This window comes from Diadema antillarum, unplaced genomic scaffold, assembly GCF_040938485.1.
Source record: "Diadema antillarum isolate AM-2024a unplaced genomic scaffold, OU_Dant_1.0 scf00000019, whole genome shotgun sequence".
NCBI lineage: Eukaryota > Metazoa > Echinodermata > Echinoidea > Diadematoida > Diadematidae > Diadema > Diadema antillarum.
The window spans coordinates 1,655,879-1,683,008 of record NW_027270908.1 but is presented as its reverse complement, the minus strand read 5'-3'; the positions used below and the strand labels follow the sequence as shown (position 1 = coordinate 1,683,008).

At 37.3% G+C, this 27,130-nt stretch overlaps 1 protein-coding gene across 1 annotated transcript in view; it reads right to left on the bottom strand.

Annotated features, from left to right (window-relative positions):
* Positions 1–26,491, bottom strand: part of LOC139728705 (uncharacterized) — a 169,470-nt gene extending 142,979 nt beyond the window's left edge. The window contains exons 1-3 of the mRNA XM_071639651.1: positions 26,168–26,491; positions 23,782–23,944; positions 2,633–2,695 (exon numbers count right to left, since the gene is read on the bottom strand). Of these exons, the coding sequence (XP_071495752.1) occupies positions 2,633–2,695; positions 23,782–23,935 (217 nt within the window). The 5' untranslated portion in view covers positions 23,936–23,944; positions 26,168–26,491. The remainder of the gene's footprint in view (positions 1–2,632; positions 2,696–23,781; positions 23,945–26,167) is intronic.
* Between the last annotated feature and the right edge of the window lie 639 nt (positions 26,492–27,130).

The window sequence follows — 27,130 nt, the reverse complement described above, 5'->3', positions numbered from 1 at the left end:
GGTGTGAATCATGTCACCAATACATGTACCACCTACATTGTATCATACTGCAGTGTATTTCTCATGTAACCTGACATATATCCCGTCTTTTCCTATGGAGATACACTCATGCACAACGCTTTATATACCAGAAATACCATGGTCAGTATTTTGTGAATAGGAACAGTACCAAGTAAATTTCATACTGTGGTATATATTACCATGGTATTTCACCAATGAAAACGGTACTGGTAGCCCAGAACTTACCACGGTATCCAATACTCATAGTAATTCTATATGTGAATGCACCTAGTGTTGGGCCTTAGGGGTCAGATATGGGGTACAAAATTGTAAGTAACACACCCACTCCCATCCCTCCAGAAACCTTTGAGATCAAACTGGGGGACTGTCTTGAGCAGGTGGGTGCTGTGATAGATACAAACTGTATGTGAAGTGGAAGGCGAGGACAATCCGGATTTCAAGCCTTGTTTGCCAGTTGCTTTGAAATCAACATATTATTTTTCTTCCCCCATAAGTTTGAATCCTTTTATTTTTTTCCCACTGCCCACTCAGTTTATTGGAGGAGAAGTCTTAGGAAAGCCACAGACATTGTTCAGTGCCAGATATAAAGATCAATTTTTGCATTGCAGTGCAATAACCAAAAACTCTTGTATGTGTGAATGTAGATAATGATACTACATCTTTACTAATTTGCCAATGGTAACTATTAAACAGAATGAAACGGCGGGGCAGGGTGGGGTGGAGGTTGATATTTATACTTCTTATGCTACATAGATGAAGTTCTTGCGGTGTCATTTTTGTGTGTGTGTGTCTGTGATATATTGGGGGGGCTGACTTCAAAAACTTTGGGTCTTAAAAAATTGGTGGCAAAATTTGTCACCAATGATCAAAATAACTGAAGTTCAACTAGCAGGCCTACATTGTATACCAACATGTACAGTCATTTTGAAAGGGGTACAATGTGATTGATGTTGGATGGGGTGGTGGAACAGAAAGGTCAGGAGGGTATTTTATTCCCCCCTTGTCAGAGGATTATGAATGGAATCTGGTGGTGGTATGCTCCATTAACTCCAGCCATGAAAGCAAGAGATATCACAATGGAAAGGAAGCTGACAGGCATGGCTTCACTTTGAACTTGAGGTCTTGGATCTAGTTTTGCGATCTCCAGAGCAACGTCACACCTACAGAGCTTCCATCTTTACCAGGACGCTTCAAACCTACACATTGTACTTGCTCAATTGCCCAAGGCAACTTTTGGGAGCATTTCTCTAAAATTTTCTGAGGTCTTAATCACAATTCTAAATGTGCTTGGGCCAATTTTTGGTGATTAAAAATATCAAATGCAGTTGTGTTTTCATTCCTGGTCAGAACAGGGAGGTGAGACGAAACTCACCTCCCTGGTCAGAAACAGCAATTTGAAATGGTAGCAGAGGGCAATTTCAAATGTGTTTGAGCCTCAATGCCTTTCTGTGGAGTGGAAAAATTCACGCTGTTTTGAAGTGAGTTTATATCGCTTGCCTTAGCTTACTTCTACTTCTCTGGTCAAAGAGCACAAAGCAGCTGTGTGGTGACAACTCCATTTGATATTACATGAATTTTAGACAGCATCTCGATTATAAAACCTGTTTCAAGAATCATTCATGGATTGTGTACATTTGTATACGCCTTTTGGAATGGGTTTTGGAACATGATTCTATCTACTGAGTTAGCAGCCTGCATGGGACTGCATTCAACATGGAAAGATCATCTTCCAAATACAATGTATGTCAAGCTGGCTATAGCCCCCTCTCATGTTTCTCCATCTACAATGTATTCCACCCCCCCCCCCCCCTTATCTCTCTCCCTCTCTCTCCCTTCTCTCTTCAACTCTCCCTCTATTGTATATTATTCCATCTCATTGTTCGCTCACTGCTTTGTCACTGCTTTTAAGACTCTGAATCTCCTGCAAATTTGACTGGGACGAAATATCAACAAGCAGATTTCCTCCTACCAACATGTTCATCTATGTTTAATATCAGACCTTCTCTAGCCAGTTATTATCTCTTTGCCTGTGGCTCTTCCCTCCCCATTTCATTTTTTCGTACTCCACTTTCCTCTAACCTATCTATCTAGATACACATCTACCTACCTTTTCATCTGTATCTCTATCGTTCAATCAATGAATCAATCCATGAGTATCTACCTACAGTACAAATATGTATCTCTTTATTCATAAATCCATCCATCTATTTATCTATCTATCAATATTAAAAAAAAAAATTCTCTCTAGCTCTCATTGCTTCTATCATATTACTTAATACCAGTCATCTACTTTTCTTAATAACTCTTTGCAAATCATAATATGTCAGAGAACATCAAAAGTGCCAAGCGCTATTCCATTACTCAGACACATTTACCTCACAGCCAAAGCGTGTCATTTTCTCTACAATTTTGGCTCGGCATATGCCTACTGCATTTCTAGAATAAATGCTTCATAAAAAGTTACATGGCTTTGAAAAACAAGTATTTTCCAAAAGCACTGTGTCGTAGTCTCAAAATATTGTGGCACACAGGGAGCTATACACCATGGCAAACAAAGAGTTAACACTGCATGCTATGAAATCTTCAGAGGTATGAAGCAATGGGCTCTTACCTGACAGGTATGCAAACTGTGAGCTGAGCAGATCTTTGATTTCTGAGGCCTGCATCACTGGAGCTAGAATGTAATAAAAAGGAAGCAAGATATTAATGACTATGACTACATGTATATAATTGTTTACGGTCAGACTGCAGAAATAACCTCACACAAGAGATCTTAAACATTACTGACGTAGTAGAGTTATAGTGTTGGCACAACAAGGTTTGTAGAAGTTGATGCTAAAGGAATGAATAGTACCTTTAACCCTTACTGCCCCCCCCCCCCACCCCATCCCCACTCTACTGGATACAATCTTGCGAGTATTTTCTGGTGCAAGAACAAGAAGACATGTCTGAAGACAATCTTACTGTAGCTCTATTCATGATTCCAGAAAATTGTGTGAAAAGGACCCATTTCTGTTTCATTATGTACAGCTGTAGGTCTGTCAAATGAGCAGGGTTCACTCAATGAGGAAAACCATAATGTGAATGGCATATGAGTGATCAACAAAAAATATATCTATATTTTTAAACAATACAAGACAAATGCTGTCCAAAATTAAGCTTCAATTGACATTTATCTGACTGGCTAGCAGTGGAATTTCTCAAAATGAAAGATTCTTTCACACATGCGTCCATGCAAGACAGAAACTTCAGGATCAGAGTCAAAAGGGAGTTCATGGTTGTGATTTGCACATGTGCAGAACAAAGGTCAAATGAGAATGTCTGTGTATTTGCCACTGACTTTAAAACGTAAAGAAGTCTCGAGCAACTATGAGAATCTGAATCATGTCAGTACAATGTATGTGTTTCAGACTAAATTAGAACATACAGGTGTACATATTGTAAGTCATTTATCACCACTGTTTAGCATAATCTCTCCATGCACTTTCTCAACATTGATTTAATACAAGATGACAATGCTTCAACAAGGAATTCTTGATCACAACACATGTCCGTGTGATTTCAAAGTCTGTGGTGTAGGGGTCAAATGAGACATGCACTATCCATGACCTTCCTTATACCTGACTCGCAAAATTCACAAAAATAAAAACCTCATGAAATATTTGGCACAAACAGTATATGACTTTAATATGTTAGATGACAGTGGGTACTGAAAAAAAAAAAAAAATCAACAGCCCTTCTCTTGATGGGCAACCACAGCTCATAAAGGGCTTTTTACACTTGTAAATTTTTGCTTAGCCCCGGACCAACGGTGGGGCTAAGGGGGGGCCTTAGCCCCACCGTTGGTACGGGACTATCCTTAGCCCACTTTCTGTTTACACTCGTTTTTGCCAAAGTGGGCTAGCCCCACCAATAGTACGGTACTATCTGGCTCTGCAAATTAGCAGGGGTTAGCACCGCAATTGCGGTGCTAGCACCGCAATTGCGGTGCCAAGCAAGTGAGTGTAAACAGAACGAAAAAATAATCCCGGGCTAAGCGAAGGAGGCGAAGTCCGACCCTCACTGACCAATCAGAAACGAGGTAATCAAGTGCTGCCGGTGCATGCGTGTACGTGTACAGTACACAGCGTAATTATGAATATTCATGTGGTTTGGAAAGTCCGGGGCTAAGAAATACGAGTGTAAAAAGGTAAGTTTTCTCCTTAGCCCCGGACAAGAGCTGGTACGGGACTAATTGGCGAGTGTAAAAAGCTGAAAAAATTGGTACGGGACTAACGATAGTCCTGGGTCAGAGAAAGTCCGGGGTTAAGAAACACAAGTGTAAAAAGCCCTTGAGTCATACCTACACAGCTGTGGATGCATACACTGTACATCAATGGAAGTTCATTCAGTACCAAGAGAAAAAAAAAATGGCTTTCTATTCACTTTTGATTTTTTTTTACAATCACACCCACACATCCCAGCCATGAATGTTTTGTGTACACTGTATAAATCTGCAAATAGGAAACCAGCCACCTATATTCATGCTCAACAGACTGTAAATCCCTGCGGAATGCAGAGAATAGGGTAATTGTCACCCCCTCAGGTTAGAGAGGTGATTATGTAGTCTATTTGCAATACATGATACGAGCTATCCCATTATACACATCTGACGCTGCACAAACAATCTTCCATGGAGTACACAAAAGACAACACAGAAATGAACATGAAATGCAAGGAAATGTTTGCGGCTTATGTGACCTTTCAATGCCCTAATTACACAAATAGACATCTTCACAGTATTAAAGGGATTGTACAGTTTCGGTTGAGACATAACTTCAGATTTCTAACATTTTTTGGTGAGATAATGAAAAACCTCTTATGAAATATGAAAAAGCATGTAATTTTATGAGGAATTCAACGTTTATTTGATGAAAATTGGTTTTGAAATAGCTGAGATATCCAAAAAGAGCGATTCTAATAAAGTGTGGGACCCATACTTTCACACGATCGCTTTGTTTTACCTTGTTTTTGGATGTTTCCGTCATTCCAAACCCGATTTCCATCAAGTAAACTTTGAATTCCTCTTAAAATGGTATGCTCTGTACTATTTCATAAGTGTTTTCTTGGTATCTCGCAAAAATTTAAAAGCCCAATTCTCACCTCCACCAAAACTGTACTATCCCTTTAAAACAAAATTTCACAACTTCAGGATGCAAATGGGCAAGTCCAAGATATCGCGCACCTTACGTATGGGACATTCAGAGATTTCAAACCTCTGAAAAGTAATGAAGGAGCACTTGGATTTTACTGTTAATCATCAGGAGGACTGGTAGCCCTGAGAAGAATATTGTGTTGAACTTTGATGTCATTCGACCTTGGGTTAATTATTTTATTAAGAAAAACATGGCAACTTACGTATGGGACCAGAGAAAAACTGGATTTTTCAAAATAAAGTTTGAATTGAAAATTCTCTGAAAGTACCTTACTGATCAAGTTCTATTTACAAGTGAAGAAAGGTACAATACTGAAGTGTCTTTCAGCAAAGTTTCACTGCAAAAGAATGGCGCATATTTTCATGAAGTTCGTTTAATTAACGAAAGTACACCTTACGTATGGGACATGGCTCAACTTACGTATGGGACATTTGTCTTTAGTGCACAAGTGTATTCATGGGAATGACTTTAAATTTTCCCATAGTGTCATATTCTGTTCCACAAATCATACTACAACATGTAACAAATGAAATAGACTTCTAAGTGGGTACTTTCCCGGTTCAGATACCTAACAAAAGCTAAAATAAGACAAATAAAGTAATTACCAATTTACAATTAAATGTCTTAGTTTGGAATCCGTCATGCATTAACACTGTCCTCATGATGTCTACACATACAGATACAGTATACTGACACTCTATTTCTAGCCCATTTGTAATACTCTGGTCAATATTTTTTATCAAATGAAAAAAAAAAAATGTGCGAATTCTAGCTTGCGACCTTGATGTAGCATACATGCACATGTACCATGCCTAATTTGTAGTCTTGATAATTTCAACTGTAAAATCAAATGTCATGTACAGTGTAATTTGCAAATACAGTTTGAAGTGGGTACTTTTAGTAGTTCTAGGCTTACCTTGCAAGTTGTCTAAGTTTTTATAGAGCTTTGTAATTGTTTGAGATGCAGCACAAAACAAAACAACAAGAAGAGTGATTAATTTTGCTCTGTAATCATCATGTTTTGCCATGTGAATTTTAGCTTCTGCAAAATCAATCAAATTTTAATGAAACTTTTAGATTTTAAAAGCCTTGGTAGAACAAAGAGATAGAAGAATGTAGGTGCCAATGCTGGCTTCTTCTTTTTTCAAATTGCTTGGCTTCAGGTCTATGAAACCAAAGACGACAAAATTTGTGTTTATACTTTGTACATACATACTGTATGCTTGTGTAGTGATACAGGAAAGATTATCATTTGTACATAATCTTAAGAGAAAATGTAATTCTAGATTTGAAACACTTAAGTAACTCACTGATCTGAAACTTACAATTTTGATAAATTCTAATAACTTAATTTGATCATACACTACAAGATTGCAATGCTTGTTGATAATTGTGTAGATGTGGGGTACAAAGTACAATGTAAGTATGAGTTGATGAAGGTGTCTCAGAGCACATCTGTCTCTTCAAACACAATATAGAAAAGAAAATTGAATTCCCTATTTGTTTGTGTAATTTGTGATATTAGCACTCCAACCACAGAACCAGTATTGATATTGTGGTTCATGGCAAATGTAAACTATAGTCTTCATTTTACAGGATTTTCAGAAATCATGTTCATGACCTTGATAAGTCATGACATATTCTGAGGGTGTGCAGTTGAAATATTAAACATCATATCAAAGTAAAAAGTATTCTCGTAGGGTTTTTCCTTTGCTATCAACTCAAGTAATGACAAAGTTACCTGCTGTCACCTCAAGTGATTTTTCTTTTCAGTAAGACCTGTAATGTTGTCATTGATAAGCGCCACAAGCACAATTGTTTTGATTTCCCTTTTTAGGCTGTACAGCCTGTAGTACATGCTGAACAGTGTACTGCACCTAAAATGACACTCAGAGAATCCCATTCTCTAGGACAAAGTCATTTTGTAGAGAGGTAAAGTTGAAAATGATAACTGAATTAAGAAAATGTCCAATATCAAAATGTTAAAAGGAGGAATGTTAATTGACGACCAGCTGCACAGCCTGTAATGAAAATAAGAAAATACAGGTATAAATGAATATTCTTTATTTTCCTTTCTTAATCATAGAATGACTCAATAATGCTGTTCTTACACTCTCCCTGAGGTCAACTAAAGTAGGAGAGGTAGATATACAGACATATCCTTCAGAGTAGGTGCAAAGATAACCATTAACCAAACAAATGTAAGGACATATAGCATCCATGTCAAAAGGCGGTTTTCCCATTTACTTTGCATGTAATGTCCCATACGTAAGGCATTTGTCCCATACGTAAGCAAACTTTAATTAATTATAAGATGAAGGACTAATTAAATTTCCACATTTAGTTTTGCTAATCTGGAGTTAAAATGAATAAATTAGAACTTCCTAAAGTATGATTGGTCAATGTTACAAATCTTCAGAAAAAACTTAAAAAAACATACTCAAATCCTTACGTATGGGACACTTCGTTCTGGGAAAGAGCATAATTTGCATAATTAATGTGCTGACCTTGACTTACCTATTGGAAATCATACTAGCTCATACAAGGGTCATGTCCATAAAGGAACTAGGTCAAGGACAAATTCAACTGATTTTAGATGAATATTTTCAATTTGTCCCATACGTAAGGTTTGTTTTTGATTTATGCAAATTAAGGCCATATTTCTTGCATAAATTTGCATAATTAAATATTTTCTTTGCTGGAAATATGTAATTTAACTCTTTGGCTACAACATGATATCAATAACTTTTTGATTAAATCAAGATGAATTTTGAGCATCTGAGGGGACATTATCTTGGACTTGCCCAAAACACAAAAAGTTTGTTGACCTTGCCAGGGCCAGCACCTCAGAATGTCACTGGTGTAGTAATGATGAGGGGTAACTCAAAAACTTTGATTAAAGGGTGTGTACAGTTCTGGTTGAGGTGAGGATTTAGTTTTAACGTTTTGCGAGATATTCAGAAACGCTATGAGATGTCAAAGAGCATGCAATTCTAAGGGGTATCAAAAGTTTATTTGATGAAAATTGGTTTTAAAATGGCTGAGATATCCAAAAACATGGTGAAACAAAGAGATCCTAATAAAAGGTGTGGCCTGTCACCATTTATTAATATCACTTTTTTGGATATCTCAGCTATTTGAAAACCAATTTTCATCAAATAAATGTTGATTCCTTCTTAAAATTACATGCTCTTTCATATTTTGTAAGAGATTTCTCATTATCTCACTTTAAATAGGAATGTTCAAAACATGAACCCCCACCTCAGCCAGTACTGTACAGTCCCTTTAAGAAAGGAACACTCTCTACTTTTGTAGCATGGTTGATTTGTCCAAAGAATAAAATGGAAGAAAATCTACCATCCTATGCATGAAATCCTCCTAAAGGGAAAAGATTATGGCGTACAATTACCTGGAAATACCAACCAATCTTTTTCTTGCATCACTTATCAACCAGTTACAGCAGATTTAACATGCTAGGTAGAAGGGGATTTGTTTTTAAAATGTCATCAAGGTGTTTTTCTCTAGGATAACGACAGTAGTGACTTCTCAACGCTCACCTGAGTGCCTTGTTTGAGGGGGAAAAAGACACCTTGGCACATTTTAACAACCACCCTTCTCACCTTCTCATATAACATATAGAATGTGAATCAGAAGCAAGTTTTGCTTTTTGCTGCACAGGGCCTTGTTTCATAGAGCTGTTTGTAAAGTTATGAACAACTTACGAGCAACTGGTGATCAGTTCTTCAGCTGAATTATTGAAATTCTGGTAAGTATAACACATCACAACTGATCATCAGTCGCTCGTAAGTTGTTCGTAACTTCACGAACAGCTTTATGAAACACCCTCCAGGTCTGTAAGTTTCCACAGAACCAGCTGTAATGGCACACAGTTTATCCCATGTCATATTATAGCTCTTTCAGACACACCGAACTGGATAGTCAATGATGTATGGATGATATATACAATGTATTGATATGAGACCATTCAGACATACAAGTGTACACAATCAGACATTACACAACATCCCAATTATATGATAATCATACAGCATCATGACATCTCACGCACTGTCATGTTTCATGAGAAGTTCATGAATATGTACGAGTCTTTCCTTTGGAAAGTGCGAACTTTACGCGAGATTTATAGCGCATTGTGTTTTTATTTACATTTCATTACATTTATTTCGTGGTTTGCAAAAAAAACCCTGCCTACTAGATTATACGATGTATGGATATGAGAGCATTCAGACAAGAACATAATACGTCATACAAGTATGTACGTCATATCAATATACAGCCATTCAGAAACATAAAAATGTCATATATCCATATAAGATGTCGTATATCCATATCGTAAATTTGTATATCTTATATCCATATCGTAAATTTGTGTGTCTTATATCCATATGTCGTATGTCGCACATCCATATAAATGTCGTATATATCCATTATATGTCGTAAATCCATATGGGATATGTCCTATATCCATAATATGTCATACACAATATCTCGTATTGTACATCCATTTTATGTTCCATCCATACGTCGTATATCCATATGTCATATGATACATATAATCCATATTGCAACTGATTGACAAATTGCCCTACATCAACATTTACGTCGATGTAGGGCAATTTGTCAATCAGTTGCAATGAAAACATCTCGACGGAAGAAATTCATGAATTTGAATATAATCCATATGTCGTTATATCCATGTCGTATGATACATGTCGTACATGTACATATATCCATATGAATCTCTAGTCTAAGAAGGGGGGGGGGGGGATAGACAGACAATCTCTACACCATTTGCCACTGGTATTACTTACTGCAGTGACATCATTCCTGAGCTATTTACACTCTGGCTGGAAAGACAGACTCTACTCCCTAGAGATGAAAGAACAGTGCTTAAAGGGATGATATGGTTTTGGTTGTGGTCAGACTAAAAGGTGGGACCCACCTTTTATTAGGAAAACCACCAAAACTATACCATCCCTTTAAAGGGACATTTCAACTTTCTGTTAACATCTCAATACAATGGGCACTTGACAGGAAGTTCAAGAGTTTTTATTTGTTAAAGGACAAGTTCACCTTCATAAACATAAGGATTGAGAAAATGCAACAATATTAGTAGAACACATCAGTGAAAGTTTGAGGAAAATTGGACAATCGATGCAAAAGTTATGAATTTTTTAAATTTTTGTGTTGGAACCGCTGGATGAGGAGACTACTACAGCTTGTGAGTCATACAAATATGCGTACAACAGTATAAAGAAAATATAAAAGAAAATTCAACATATTTTCACTTTTTTCGCATAATAAAAGAGCAATTGACTTGCCTCTTTCTAAAGGCAGGGGGAATAATATTACCCATAACATTTATCGGTTACGAGTAAGGGGAATGTGTACTTTTTTCAAAAGATGGAATTTTGTGAAATTCTCTTTATATTTTCTTTATATTGTTGTACGCATGTGACATCTAAGTTATTCATACACTGCAGTAGTCTTCTCATCCAGCGGGTACTGCACAAAAACTTCAAAAATTCATAACTTTTGAACGGATTGTCTGATTTTCCTCAAACTTTCAATGATGTGTTCTACTAATATTGCTACATTCTCTCAATCCTTATGTTTATGAAGGTGAACTTGTCCTTTAAACATACTACAAGAGAGAAATATCAGGCATTCACTATTTGATTTGAAGACAGCAATGCCAAATCATACTTTTTGAATATCATTTACAGAAAGACGGATCTGCACGATACCAGTCACATCATATAGGCCTAGAGACACAATTAAACTCTACCCATTTTTTAAACCAGACTTCTCTAGATTCAAGGAACGGCAGTTTGTCTCCTGCACAAAAAGCTGGTGCACTTTGCCAGATTGTATGTGTCTCATACAAGCTTGGCACATCATACTTTTAGTGACTTGGGGGATGATATTTACACAATTGTCATTTTCAACATCCAAGGCATGAGTTTCACATGGGGCTAGATTAACTTTCCACTTAAAATGTTGTTTCCTTGATGGACCTTTCTTAAAATTCAACATAAGAAAATATCCTGATATAATAATCATAGATCATGGATGTATCTATAATTGCATAGAGTTTGGTTGATAAAAACTGATGAGCTTGTACACACAGTGATACTACTGAAAGATAAACCAAACAGAATTATATTTGCTGTCAAAAAAGCTATAAAATCCCCTTTGAAAGAAGGTACATATCCCTGCAGCCATGATTATGTCGGTGCAGCCCAGCAAAAAGAAGGCAAAAGACGCTTCTGCATTATCTTCAAAGAGGACACGATGTTGCTGCAGCCATTCTGCACAAGTAATGCACAATTCTGGAAGCATCTCTGGTTCAGTATCTGCAGGGGAATTTTATTTATTGGCACAATAAACTTCAATCAATTGTCAATGCTCTCCATGTTAAAGGTGGCACATGGATTACATTTCTAATGTATTGGAAACAGACTAGCCTGATGTTTCCACAATCATTCACTAGGAGATTTGAACTAACAACTTACAAATTTGTAATACTTATCTTATTGCCTTGTGCATGAACATTTACTGCACAATTTGACATTTGTCTTGTTGTATAAAAGTGTCCTGTGACTCAATAGAATCAATATGCATTTTTTTCTCAATGGCATTCTTAGAATATCAGCCAATGTCGTGGTCTTACTTTTTAGTGTCTCATTCCTCTTGCCTGTATTTGTTGCCTTAGATTGTTCACTTTTATCAAATTCTTTTCTCATGGTAGGTTAAACTGAATTGGATTGAATTAAATAGAACTGAACTAAACTGAATCGGATTGAACTGAATTTAAGTAAACTGAATTGAAATGAAATGAATTGAAGTAAATTGAACTGATTTTAATCAGCAACAGAAAATATACATCCTTTTTCAAGGGTATTAAAGCAATATTAATTTTAAAAATGAATTCTTTTCATGAACTATTTGGTAATGTAATTATAAATAACAGTACAAATTGATAATTACAAGAGAAATGGAAGGATCCACTAAAAAGTTTAGCCTGTAAGTCATGGACGTGGAATATGAAATGGCATACAGGTAAAGAAGGAAAGGAAGGCTGATTGGTGCCTTTAAAAGTTCACTTCCAAATGTCATCACAGACTGGAGATGGCAGTGAATTTATATCTCACATCGTATTTATCCCCCCCCCCCCCCCCCTCCCCCCTCCACCGGAGAATGAGATGAGTGCTTGGATCCTTGCATTCCAGTCGCTGTCATTGTCCCACATATTTGCGTTTAACATAGGTGATGAAGTAGTGAGGGAAAACATATTATGCAATGAAACATAGGGGACATAACATTCCCATTTCAGAAATGGGATTATCTATAAAAGATTACACAGACTTGGGGAAATAAGTGGAAAAGTCATTGCAATATTTCACCATGTGATATGATCATATGAAAGATATCATGTGGCAAGCATACAGATACTGTATCACGTGGTAAGCATACACAGGTCAATAAGAAACAAGCTTTCAAATTAACACTTTAACAGTAATCTCACTGTCATATATTGCTTTAATGTGGACAGTTTATTGAAAGAAAATATTATTACTCAAGTAATAGTATTTTAATATTTTGTCCTTTTTTATCTCCTTTCATGTTGCAAGTTTTGTTGAATCTCTTCAAACACAATTTTCTACTTCACACTGTGAACAATCTATGGAAATTTTAACCTCATAAAAGAGTGCTAATTGGTCTCTGATAATCAAAATGCACTTTCTTTTTCTGAATCGAACTTCTGCACATGGATGCATCACATTGCATAGGAACAGAAAGCATTAAACACAAACGCTGTATTCAGCACTGCACTGGCCTACTGTATAACGAGGAATGTTCACATGCATTTTAATTTCGCGAATTTTACAAGAACCACCATTCCAATCTGCAAAATTAAAATGCACACAAAGGCTTTTGTCTACACTATGCATTGAATGCCAGAGGCACTTCACAAAAATTTCAGGCCATGAAAAAGGCCTTCGGCTCCAATTTGTGAAAATTTCATGCCACTAAAATATTATGTTTTACAGTATCTTTAGAGCTCAAGAAAATTTTTAATAGCAAGTTGTCTCCTACCACCACCCCTGACATATATGGTGATGACTATAGTGAATCAAATGGTGAGAATATTGAAGAATATCTTATAGACCTGAACATAAATTTACAATCTCAGTGAATGTCTTATCCTTTTTATGTCACACATTGTACACTCACATAATGTCTACCACTGGATAATTTAGTGATATTCCTATTGACATGCCATACAAAATGTGACAAGAAACTACAGTAAAACATGATATTCGCCACATGAAATTTTCGCGAAATGGAACCAACGGCCTTTTTCCGGGCATAAAATTTTCACGAATTGACACTGGCATTCAATGCATATAGTGTAGACAAAAACTTTTGTGTTCATTTTAAATTCGCAAAATTAAAATGCATGCAAACATTCCTCATTTTACAGTATTTTTATACATATATTTTGCTTCCACATCATGTTTAGAGAGACATACAGACCTGGTAGCTTGACAGCTATGCACTCAGATCGAGAACTGGACCAGCCATACATAGCCATGATTCTCACTTAGCCCCCTCCCAGAAAGATGAAGGCGAGATGGAGTTAGTAGGAAACATGAAAAATATTCCTCCTTTCCATTCACAACCATGAGTTTAATTGAAATATCTTTCATATGCTGAAGTAGAAGGAAAACTTGATAACAGTTATTAGTTGCAGGTGAGAAAAGTCAAGAGTAGTAGGTAGCTATTTCAAATATCTCGAGGCACATCTAAAACTTGTTTTTCTTGATTGTCTTTGGTTCTTCTTCCCTCTATCTCTGAGGTCCCTGACACTATCACATCACAAGGGGTACCAGCAGGGGGTGGAATCATACAGTCATTAGCGAAGACCGGTGTCCTCTTTCAGAAAGAGAAAAAAAAAGAAGATGCACCCCTAGCTCTCATTTCTTGAGAGACACAATGGTCATGCAGTGAGAAGCCCTAGAACAGATTTGTTGTGATGGCGGTCACGACCGCCCTGAGATGACACAAGCAGGAAGCCAGGATGAAAACTAATGCACCATGAGAACAGCCACCACTCGAAAAGCTTGTTAAATCTTTCCGAATTGAAACCGTGGGTTAACTCCACATGACCTCATCCTCAGTTCACGGGAGGTCCCTGCAAAAGAGACACAAACTCTTGTGTCCAAACGAAATTATTCCACGACGCCTGTCTTCCTGTATGCGGCAGCAAAGGGGTGGGAGGGAGATGTCCAGTCAGCGAGCTTCGTCGCAGACTGGATGACAACTGGAAGATGTCAGGGAGACTGGGATACCGGTAGGCGGTCTAGACAGATGATGAGTCCGCCGAGATGTTCGTTTGGAAAGAGGATAGAGAGAGATGGAGTATGTAGGCCATGGGATGGCAGGATGCTGTAATCACAACGGGCTCAGGGGGAAAGGGGGATGGATATACTAAGATATTTGTGTCTAGGTTAAAGTGTACAAGATGTATGTTGAAATGTACAGTTGTACATGTATGTTGAAATCTGTATCAATGTGAAGTTTTTCATGTGAAGAAGTGAATGGGGGATTTCAGCATCTGAAATTGAATTTACTAGATCTGAAAGGCAGATTAGTCAGTAGGCCTAAGCTTTAACTTTATAGTGCAGGCAATTGTGAATAATTGTTTAGTTCTGTAGTTTCTCCATGATGACTATCATTCTTACACTCAAATCATTATGTATGAGGTAACATGACGAGGCTTGACGATTCATGTGCTTATAGCGCTTTATAAATGTATTATTATTATTATTATTATTATTATTATTATTATTATAGAGGAGCTGATTCTTTTGCAAGGGACTGACTACAGTATATCTTATGCAAAGCATGTGCGACCAAATCATGGTCACATGGAAGCAACTTATAGATTTTTGAAATAGGAGACTATTTTAGAAATTGCATGTATTCATTCCAACTTCAGTTGACTGTCAGCAATGTCTGCACGACAAGAAATGGTAGAGGCTTCCCTGAGTAATTTAGCCTTTTCTGTGCCAATGAGTTAAATGTGCTGAGATTACACACTCGTAGAATATCTTGTAATTGTCAGGAAGACAGGCAGTAAAGATCGAAAATACAATGGGTGATTTCAAGTTCGGTGCTAGTACTAGTGCTAGCTCCCAAATAACAGCGTTAAATTGAGCTCCAACACCGACGGTCAGATTAACGAGGCGATACCGATCAAAATTATCGATCACCAGCACAAAGCTAGGTGTTGGAATGACAGCATAGCGAGCTCCGCGGGAATTGCTCAACGAAAAAAGTGATGGCGCGTGATAACAGTCAAATATTAAAAGATGTAGCCAAACTGCTATTAAAGTTTAAGACACATAGTGAGGAAATCGGATTAAAATGCCACAAATTTCATTCATTCCCCAAAATACAACTATCTTAATTTTGCTCCCAGGCTCAGATTTATATATGCTCCATGTCTGGAGTGTTCGTGTTCTTTACGTGGGCGACCACTGCATTAGCATAGACTTTGCACTTAAAACGTGCATCTATAATATACGGGTCTTGCACGGCAACGCTAACACCAGCACCGAACTTGAAATGAAGAAAATGATAATCCCTAGGGGCTAGTGTTAGTTAACAGGGAAAAAGCATGTAAATCGCTATTAAACACAAGCGGCGGAGCTTGGTTCAGCAGACGACATTTAAAACCGAGTTCAGCACCAACTACCGGAAATACGTCATAATTTTTGAGGTCAACTCCCAACACCAATTTGATTTCAAGTTCAGTTTTATCGCCGGTGCTAGTGCTGAGATAGCACTAGCACTAACACTAGCACCGAACTTGTAATTACCCACTGTATAAACAGAAATATTCCACCACTACTTTGAAGCAAGAATTCCTACCTCAGCTGGGGATTAAATTGTGTGTAGGTGGAAATTTCTAATGACTATAGCAGCTCCATTTCATTATCAAATTTCGTTTTATAAATGGCACTTTCTCGTATGTTTTCCACTTGAATTTGTTGTGGTATTCCAGGTCCACTGGATCACGTAAAGATGACATTTTCCTATCAAAAGAACCATTCATTATGAAATAGGATTACTTTTTCATACCACTAATTAATTTTTGGCATAAATATCAAAACTAATGTAGGACTTTAAGCACTTGCAAAGAGTCTATCTGCCCATGGACCATGATCTGTCTATCTGAGGTTGTACTGATACCCTTTGGAATGATACAGGAGTGATAACAGGAAATGTGTTCCTTGTGATACTAGTGGTATGCTGGGGTATCCACGGATGACATCAGCACAGAGCTTCGGATGACGTGATATAAACTGATTTTATACCGAACGTTAACTGCACGGAGGTTTTGTTTCCAGTTCTTGGCATTGGATTCAAAAACCAGTTTAGGGTATTATGGCACAAGAAAATTGGAGTTCAGTATACATATCAAATTTAGGTTGATTGAAAATATATAGCTGTTTGAAGCTGAAAAAAAAAAGTGTACATCAATAGGATAATTGACTTTGAAAAACATTAACAACTGAAAGCGGTTATAGGATGAAGGTATTAACATTCATGTGCCAATCAAATTCTGAGCTTTTATCAAGATCTTTAATGCACATTGTTTGGACTGTACTAGACTGTTGGTAAATCATTTAGTAAACACATTCTTTTACTGGCAAAAAAATAAATAAATAAATTAGTTGCAGGACCATCACTGTCACCCCTTGCACTCTTCCAATAATTCACTGTTTCACAGAAGAATACACTTTGTACAATATGTAGCTTTAACCCATTCCTCTCCATGTTGAATTCTGAAACCACACAGGCCACCAGGTTAATTCTCTTGAAACACAACACATTGTTCTGATTTATTTTACTCTTCTATCAACGTCAACTTGAATGGCAGCGTGAAATGGTCTTTCCCTTTAAAAAAGGGCCATACAAATGGAAAAAGTTTCTGCTATATCGTGCACAGAATTAAAGAAGGAACAAGAAAGTGAGAAATTAGAGATATTCCATTATCATGTAAACAGTATGATGAGTCTCACATACAAAATACAATGCTGCAAACTGGTACTGGTCCGACAGTCCCTGATCAGTAAAAATCACTGTCGGAACAGTAACTTTTTTTCCGGAATGGACCAGTAAAACATGGAAAAACTGGGTACCTACTGGACCAACAGACATCTGGACAGGTCTGACCAGTAGAAAAAATGGGTTAGTGTGCAGCCCTGCAAAATATTACAGTCACTTGATCGCAATGATCTCCCAAGAACACCAAGAGGTGCAAGATACCTACAGTGTACTGACATAAAAACTGCCATAAGTTTCAAACTCTTTGCTGCACATATTGCTCCCTCCAATGTTTTATTTGATATTAAACATTCTCATTAGAAATACAGTGCTACACTGACTGGAAAGGTATGCAATAAACAATACTTAGTTGGTGTTTTGATACAGAGTGTAGGTCACAATGTGATGATACTCATGACATACGTTTGTATCTGATAGTGATGGCAATGCATATGTTTGTGTGGGTGTGGGTGTGGGTGTGCTTCCACACACTGGAGTGTGGTATGTAGAATGTAAATTTCACACTCACACACTGCATTAAATTTAAGACAGGGTTCACGACCTGTAAGACATGTTGTACTTCCAGCCCTGCCCACGGCTCCAAGAGAGGACAAATAATCAAGGACCAGGTATAGATCACAAATTCCCCATGACATATCCTTGGCAGTGATGAATGGGTGATATTCCCAGCTTGTTCACTGAAGCTGAAAACCCTATACCATGTCTACAGACTAGGAGGAGCACAATGAACTGAAGAGCCTAAACCAAATACTACTACTACACAACAACAACTACTACTACTACTACTTTAATACTACTACTACTACTACTACTACTACACGTACTACTACTACATTGTACTACTACTACTACTACTTCACTACTGCTACTCCTATAGAGTACTACTAGGCCCTACTACTACTACCCTAATTACTGAACTGCTAAAACTCTACTAGGATAGTTAATATGTTTATCTATGACTAACTACTAATTATTACCATAATCATGATGACAACATTAATTATACCACTTTGAAAAACTTAAGTGAATATAATGATAAAAGCTAAACATAAGCATATTTGCATTACCACCTATATCAATATAATAAAAATGATAACTGATGAGAAAAAATATCAATAGTTATGCTAATCATGATAATGATAATATAAATAATAAGAAGGAAAAATGAATGAATGAATGAATATTATGCAACAAGCATGATTTCATTCCTAGAATCAACATATCATCCCGTTACAAGTCTACTTTGTGTTTAAACTGGCAGTACAGAAAGTGCACAACACCCTGCAGAAATTCACTGAGGGACAATAGCCAGTGCATCATTGCTGCACCCTTTCTTGCAAAAAAAAAAAATAATAATAACAATAATAATAATAAAATAGAATAGCCATTTTTACACAGTAACAAGTATACTGTACTTGCATTGGTATTTCATAATATTCTCAATTAAAAAAAGAAAAAAATTGAAATTCAAACAACACATCAGATCCTGTCCTTAAATTTGACTTTTGTGCAAAGTATAATCTAGCTGGTCATTTTCTTTTTTCTTGCTATTTATAAAGTATAAATTCAGTTAGATATCACTTGATAATATTGACACTAGTGCATAGTGACCCTGAATCTTCTAAAAATGAATTATCTTTGGGCCACTGACCAAAGCATCCTTGATTGTTCTCATGAGAAAATATGGTTGACTTAAAAAAGAAAGAACTTGTTTATTCTTTGGAAATGACCCCAAGCTTCATGATGACCTGATTCAGATTTTAAGTTGATGTCCACTGTGGGTGAGTGTTGTCATACACAATCAAATCCAAACTGATTATGATTCTGTGATATATATGGAATGGCATCAATATTATGAAATCACTTAACCGTAGCGTGCCTTTTAGTCGCTACATGTAGGTCACAAAAGTAGATCAGTCCCTCCATGCATATTCGTTGTATACAGTGTTAGTTATGAAACCTCTGTTTCCACAGTTTGCTAGTTAGAGATGTCTGTTTACAGAATTCATTCAATAACAATACACAGACTACAAACTCCAACAGTGCACAAGGGTAGAGTTTTTCCTCATTTCGAGTGGCATCAACTGATAAACAGAGAATTAATTATTTTATAATACAGGGTTTTGATTAGAAACCTTGACTTTCACCAGTTTTGCTCTGCACAGAATCACAAAACTGGCTCTGATTGCAGGATGCTACATAAAGCACTTGCCCGGGGCAAGTGAAAATCAAATTTGGGCAAGTGTTTTTGAACAATGAGAACAAATACTTGCCGGAATTGGGCAAGCGAAAAGTTTTGAAGCCACCTTTTTTTCACTTATTCCCTCCAACAAACCCACAAAGTCTACCATACAGAAACCCAAAGATAATGGCTGTTCAGAGATGCAACACACTTTATACAGTCAAACCTGTCTATAGCGACCACCTGTCTATAGCGGCCACTGAAAAATTCCCCCCCCCCCCCCCCCCCCCCCCCGAGAGAAAAGCCCTGTTAAAGACCCTGTGTATGGCGGCCACCTGTCTAACACGGCCAGCGGCCACAAATTTTGTTTCCCGCGGTAGATTTTAACCTGTCTATAGCGGCCAAAAACCCAATGGAGCCGTAGCCACGCCTATAATTCAGCATGTTTTTCTGCTTTGTAGTGGTGTGGGCAACGTTCAGTGATCGCCACCACTGCATTCATCCCTCATTAAGTCATGATAATGCACTAGTGTTAAGCTTTCTTCACGAAAATACACATACTGCTGTGCAACAATTTTTATATACATCGCCATATTAATGCATGTAACACACTTGATCGGACCAAGTTTGTTACTCCATTGTGTTTTCTAAAGTGTGTGAATCAATGTGTGCTGTTTATTCAAATGATAGTGTGTTATTAAGCCATTGACTTACACATGACTTTCTATACATTTATCATTTTCTTATAGTTATATTTTGGACTTTCTTTTCGAGCAAGTAAAATTGATATTCGGGCAAGTGCTTGCAGCAAATTTGAGAATCTGCTTGCCCGACTGGGCACATGGTGAAATAAAGTTATGTAGCACCCTGGATTGTGCAGTGGGTTGCCTCGATCACAAATCTATGATTATTAGTGGCCAGGCTGTTGTAGCCTTATGTTCTATTTTCTTCCTCCTTCCACTACACAGCAGAACTGAAGAAATAGAAAGGTGGAAACACAAGCATGCTATCATAATTCTGAGAAAGCTATCGAAATATCAGTCTGCTGAAGATTATACTGGTCCTGCATTTGTTGTATGTCAGAAATAAGTCATGAAGTGGATAAAGATAGATTCATGTTTTGTATCGGTAGAACATCACTCTTTCCTGGCAAAAGAATATCTCTTCGTAGCACATATTGTGTGCAGCATTTATAGGGGATCTATACACTGACTCTATTGGCTACTGGCTTCAATGGTAGAGCCAGTATCAGGAGTTATCCATATTTAGGTTTATGCCATAAACTAAAAGGTGGAAATACAACATTCAATTTCATATTTCCATGGTCATACAACCTGTATATGACAGAAGCCATCTTTCACAAAGTAACTACCATATACGCCAAATATTTTGCGAGGTTTTTATTTTCGCGAATTTTGCAAGTCAGGTGCTATTTGCTATTCATACATAACAACCTGTTGGATATGACAGAAGCCATCTTTCACAACTACTGTATATACATGTATGCCAAATATTTTGTGAGGTGCTATTCGCGAAATTAAAGACACGCGAAAATATTGACTCTGATCCCGATGTGGATGTGACATACCCATTTCTCCATTCAGTACAGGATTCTACGATCGCGAATTTAACCACTCACGAAATCGTCAGGACAGGGGTGTATCCAGGATTTTTTCTGGGGGGGTCGTAATCAAAATTTTTGGACCTTTTAACCTTTGCGAGGGAGTGGAGCGGCCGAGCGGGGGAGGGTGTGGGAGGGGGGTGTCCCCCCCCCCCCCTCCCACGGTAGGGAGTTTTTGAATTATATATCTTAAAATGAGACCATTTGGTGCATACAAAAGTGATCTTTTCGGCATGGCAGTGCGGCTAGAAATAAGGTATGGCATATTAAAACTAAGTTACGAACTTTACGAGGTTTTTGACAATTTGCTGGAACACCACCTGGTCACTTTTTTTCCTGTTGTATATAGGGTAAAAAGCCCTCAAAAAACAAAAATGCCTTTGACAAAAAGTGGACCTTTTGAAAATTTGGGGGGGGGGGTCGTACGACCCTCCCGACCCCCCCTTGCATACACCCATGCAGGAATTCCCGATTCGCGAAAATTTAGACTCGCGAAATATATGGTGTATACAGTCCATGCTGTTTAGGTTTCGCGATTATGGCAAATGCGTGTATTAAAAGATACAATGTACTGTAGATGGTCTCTACAAATAAAAGCCTTCTGCTTGAAACAAATATCAATGGCAAATTATGTAATTGAATATATCTATAGCCATGTTGGATATAAAGTTTGATACCAAGATATATTGATGTGCCAATCAATTTTCACAGAAACTTATGAGTTTGCTTTTAATATTTGCTGGTCTAAATGCTCTGACCATAATGCAAAATATAAAATTTCATGGCATATCAAAGAACAAACTTCAAGCTTTCACCCAAGTAGAAGCTTCTGCAAGTATGATGTCATGTATTCAATATATACTGCTCATAATTTTATATTTCATTGAAGACAACTTTAAATAAATGAGTGTGGACTGCATGTTGGGAATTTGTGAGTTTTGTAGGTCTTCAAAGAGATGAAATATCTGTGGAATGTGTCAAAAACTTCTCGATAAATACATTACTATTTATACAGGAAGTTGACAAAGTGAGAGAGGGTGAGAGAGAGGGAGAGGGAAAGAGAGAGAAGAGAGTGACAGAAAGATGAGAAAAAAGAGAGAATGAGTATAAAGGGAGGTGAAAGAAGGGAAGAGAAGGTGGGGGGGCAGAGAGGGAGAGAAGGATAGAGAGGGAGAAATAGCACTGGGATTGGAAGTTCACATTCAATCGCAATGGAAGATTACACTAAAGAACAACTTCTGTACACAGAAGGTGTCATAAAACAGGTGTGAATCAACCTGTGTCCAATGTACCACACCAGCTTCCCCCCAAAAAAAAAATTAAAAAAAAAACTGCACACCAAGTTTGTACAATGCAATGTCTCAAACATTGACTTGATTCATGGGGAATATTGACTGCGCGTAAAATGTGTTTACCCTGGCACGTACATTATTTCTCTAAGGCCCCTACACGTTCTGCAAGTAACCAGTCAGAAAATCGCTGATGATAAAAGATGACCTAGTTAATGATTGACAATGCTTGGCAGATAAAACCACACCTAAACAACATGCTTGGAACCTACAGGAATCTCAGTGATGCATACATGTACATGATGCATATTATGTGTTTTCAGAAACTTTTCTTTTGGCCAGAATTACGGCATTACCAGGGTGGTCCACAAGGGGTTTGAGTATGTCGCTGCAACATGATTAAAATCCATGTGCAACATGCCTAAAATCCATTCGCAACATCCTCTCAAGTCAGTGACCTGCTATGCAACATCCTCAGGATTTGGCAACATGCTCAAAATGAAATGTAATCAGACACGTGAAAAGCATTTATGAGCAAAACTTGAGAGACATCTTGAAACTACGCAGAAAATTTGTGCGCAAAACATGACACAAAACATCAAAATGCAAGCAGCACGAGAAATAAGTCTCAAAATATTGTGTACTATGTCCTCGTAATGTATGCTCCTCGCACACAATACAATATCTTCATTGATCATTTATTCTCGCATGGTACAGAGCTTTCAACATAAAAAAAATGCTCCAATTTCAAGTTGTGGACCACCCTGATTAATAATGCGGATAATGATAAGAAAATCAATTAATGATTAAGACGATGCTTATAATGATATTAATACTAAAATGATAATAATAATTTACTACTGCTGCTGCTACTACTAGTACTACTGTACTAATAATAATATTGATATTAATAATAACAATAATATTGATAATTATTCAATAATGACGATGATATCATTTATAACAAAATAATGGTAGGAGACCTATGAATGCACCCTTAAAGGAAATATTTACATTTTTTCTCTAGATTTCTATGATAAATCATAATATTCACTTTAATTGTATGAAACAAATATTGGGGAGTTCAGCATGTTTCTCCCTGAAGAAAGTATGATACACTAGAATGTTTTCAAGAGGGTGGAATAGTTTGAGTCAAAGTGGCTTTCAATGAGAAAAAAAATCAAAATAAAATTAAGATCTACCCTGCCGTTACATCAGATGGAATTTTTAAAGAGTATCACTATATTTATTGTATAATATACAGTTTTGTAAAGATGAAAATTATAAAATGAAATGTACAAGGTATCTTACTTTTGGTGAGGAAAGAAAGACTGCTTCCGGGGGAGAGAGAACCGCTATGGGTCATTGAGTATTCCATCACTCCCACAGATCCGTTAGATGAAGCAGCCGAGACGGCGCTCACGTTGGACGAATATCGGTCCCCACGGGACCGACGACTAGCCATGGCTCTTTCCTGGGTGCCAAACACACCAAGAATGAGAGGAATGAGTATTACGGAAGGACACAACAAAACTTGTAAAGCAGAAGCTGGGGATTAGGGGCCACAGGAGTGGCTGAAAAGAAAATTTCGCGCCATGTATGGTAGGGAATTAAACCAACCACAGCAAACAGTCAGAAGTGATTATCTATGTGACAGACAAGTCTTTGCTAGATAACAGTGTTGGCTTCTCTCATCTAAGTGAACTTCTAGTACTAATTCCAAATTTATTAGGGTTTTTAATTTCTCCCTTTGTCTGTTCCTTGAAGCTCTCTTTTCTCACTCATTCAATCATACACAACGGAAAAGGATAAACAAAAAATAATAATAATTGAGCAAAAATGGAATGTAAGTTAATGTAACCTTTGCATTTGGATTACCTTTTCTGTATTTTTTCTGACTTAAAATCACATTCCATACTATCAAAATGACTTACAGAGGGGGGTTGCTCTAGATACGATGTATGATTATCAGGATTTATAATAGGCAAATTATTATCAGAAAATGCAAACAATTATTATTGTTACTTGCACACTTGTTTAAACATTGCAGAGCTCTCGTAAAAAAAAAATGTTAAACAAGATATTTTCGTGGCATGAAATTTTCACGATTTGGCACTGACGGCCTTTTTCGCAGAATGAAATTGTTGCGAGTTGCATATAATCTAACATTCAATTATGCATATTGTGTAACAACGAGTGTAGACAAGAACTTTCATATAAATATGCATTTTACTTTTGCGAATCTTGGCTCTCGAGAAATTCGCGAAATTAAAATGCCTTCGAATCCACCACAATGTGAACAATAACATTTAGCCACTTTCCTTGTCTTTAAATCCTACGGAGGTAAGTATTAAATTGTTCACTCGCCCGGGAGAATGCAAAAACATGTTAAGCAGACAAGTTTAATCCTTCTCCCTTGCCGACTCAGCAAAACAGAAACTAAGCAACGCATCCGCGTTGTTGTTGTCGTTGATGATGACTAAGTTGTTAAACTATTGTGTTGTACTACATGTACATGTAACTGCGACAAACTGTGTACAAGGAGCGTCCCGGGGTTTAATGTAGAAGTAGTACTGCTACTGGTAGTAACATTAGTTGTAGTGATACATTGTAGTACAAATTAATAGTAGAGATTTTGTAGGAGTCAATGATAATGCACATACATTACCGGTACTTTAATCTAGTTTCGGAAAGAGTTCCTTGTGTACCCTGTACTTTTGTGACCTAAAAGAGAATAAATTATTTCAACCCTATCCACACTTCTGTTTGTTGAAACACTGACCATAAAGTAAAACTACTGAATAAAGACTTTATCCTGATTACCAATCAGAACATATTTCTGAAATGGTATTTTCCGTCTACACTAAAATTATAGTTTTATATGATCCACCAATAGATGATTATAATCATATATTCATATACAGTAGTCAGTGTATACAAAACTCAGTTTTTCCCCTGAAATAATAGAAGATATATATACAGCCACAGATCTTAATTTCATTTTGTTGCTGTTCGAGATTCCAACAAAATGTTTTGAAGTTTGATAACAGTAAATGTAGGGAAGGGGGACATAAAAGCACAGAAATACAATTCAAATCATTCAATAATTGATTTAGGCCTAAAGTATATATATGATGTATACTGCCGAATTGGAGAATAAGAACTTTTGAATTAGACCTACTATGTCTTTAATAGGATTCCTGATTCAATTAGGTCTCAAGAGTGTGATGTTTCAATCGACACAGATGACAATAGAGATATGGCTTCTCTTTTTGTCAGCCATTCAAAGAGCTCATGTTTGAGGCACGACTATTCAACATTCGCCGCAGACTCATTTACGCCTCGCTGACTACATCTCAAAAGAATTCGCTCGGAGAACACCTGGCGAATCGACCCGCTGCTGTGAAGTGCCGGGTACCACTAACGTGGATTCTGTGAGGAAGGGCTAAGAAGCGACCCCACACAACCATTGACAATGATTTCTCATGAATCGGAGCATTCTTCTTTAATTTGGGGGTATCACTTGTAAATGTGAGGATGAGGTATTTAACTCAAGTACGACATACTATGGGCAGTTTTGATAACGTAATATTAAAAGCCAACCCAAGTGGTCAAACAAACGTTCGGTACGTTTAACATGCCAAGCGAAACACAGAATTGACGCATACAATGCAACGCCCGGGCGGCGGGGACCTACCTGTTGGGTCTGCGCTTGGTAACTTCTGCTACGAGTACGATAACTTTCCGGCCTCACCCACAAACTTCTTCGAAATCATCTTGCGGCTCCACGGAAAGAGTACTTAAATCCTTTGAATTGTATGATATGACTGCAAGAGAGGGGTATACGAAATATAAATGAGTGAAATGGTTTGATTTGATTCTGATACAAAAACAATCCACTATACACGGAACAAACTTCAACTGTTTTTTACAGCTTTTCAGTACGTAGGGTCTGTATACGGTGTGTAAACAAGAAGAGAATCGGACCGCGGGCCCCAACGTACTCAAATACTGTACTGAGTACGGCGGTGTCGTGTGTGTGGGTGTGTGTATGTCTGTCTATTGAAGTAGTGTTGGCACACACGCGCAAACACACACATACACACACCATAGGGCACAGTAAGAAAAACCAGTTCGAAGCCCCGCTGAGTTTGCGAATCTCTTGATACCAACTGTGGGTGGATCAACGGAATACCGCTATGCCAAGAAGTTGTGTAGGAGGGTCATGGGGCGTGGCAAACACGATCTTACCGTACAGTCGCATGAGGAACACGAATTTGCCGCGTTTTCCGTTTTTTCTTTCCCCATGTTTAGGCCTGTATTCTTTTTGTTAGTCTCTTGTTTTATCCTTCTTATTATTCGCATTCGAATGTTGTAACTGTCACACCCTTTGACGTTGTCATACCATGTCATACCGAAATGCCTATGCTAAGAATATAATGTGTCATGCAGAGATTGTGTTGTATATATAGTTTGTGCGGGTTATGAGTATTTCGTTTTAAAACAAAAACAAAAAGGCATGTTCTTGTGAAGTTTTTTTTAAATATTTTGACTAACAAAAGAACTTTACTGTTCTGTCATTGTTGTTTCTTTTACCAGCTTTAGATGTGCTTGCAAAGGAAAATAAAACAAAAAAGAAAGCAATGAAATGAACAGAAAT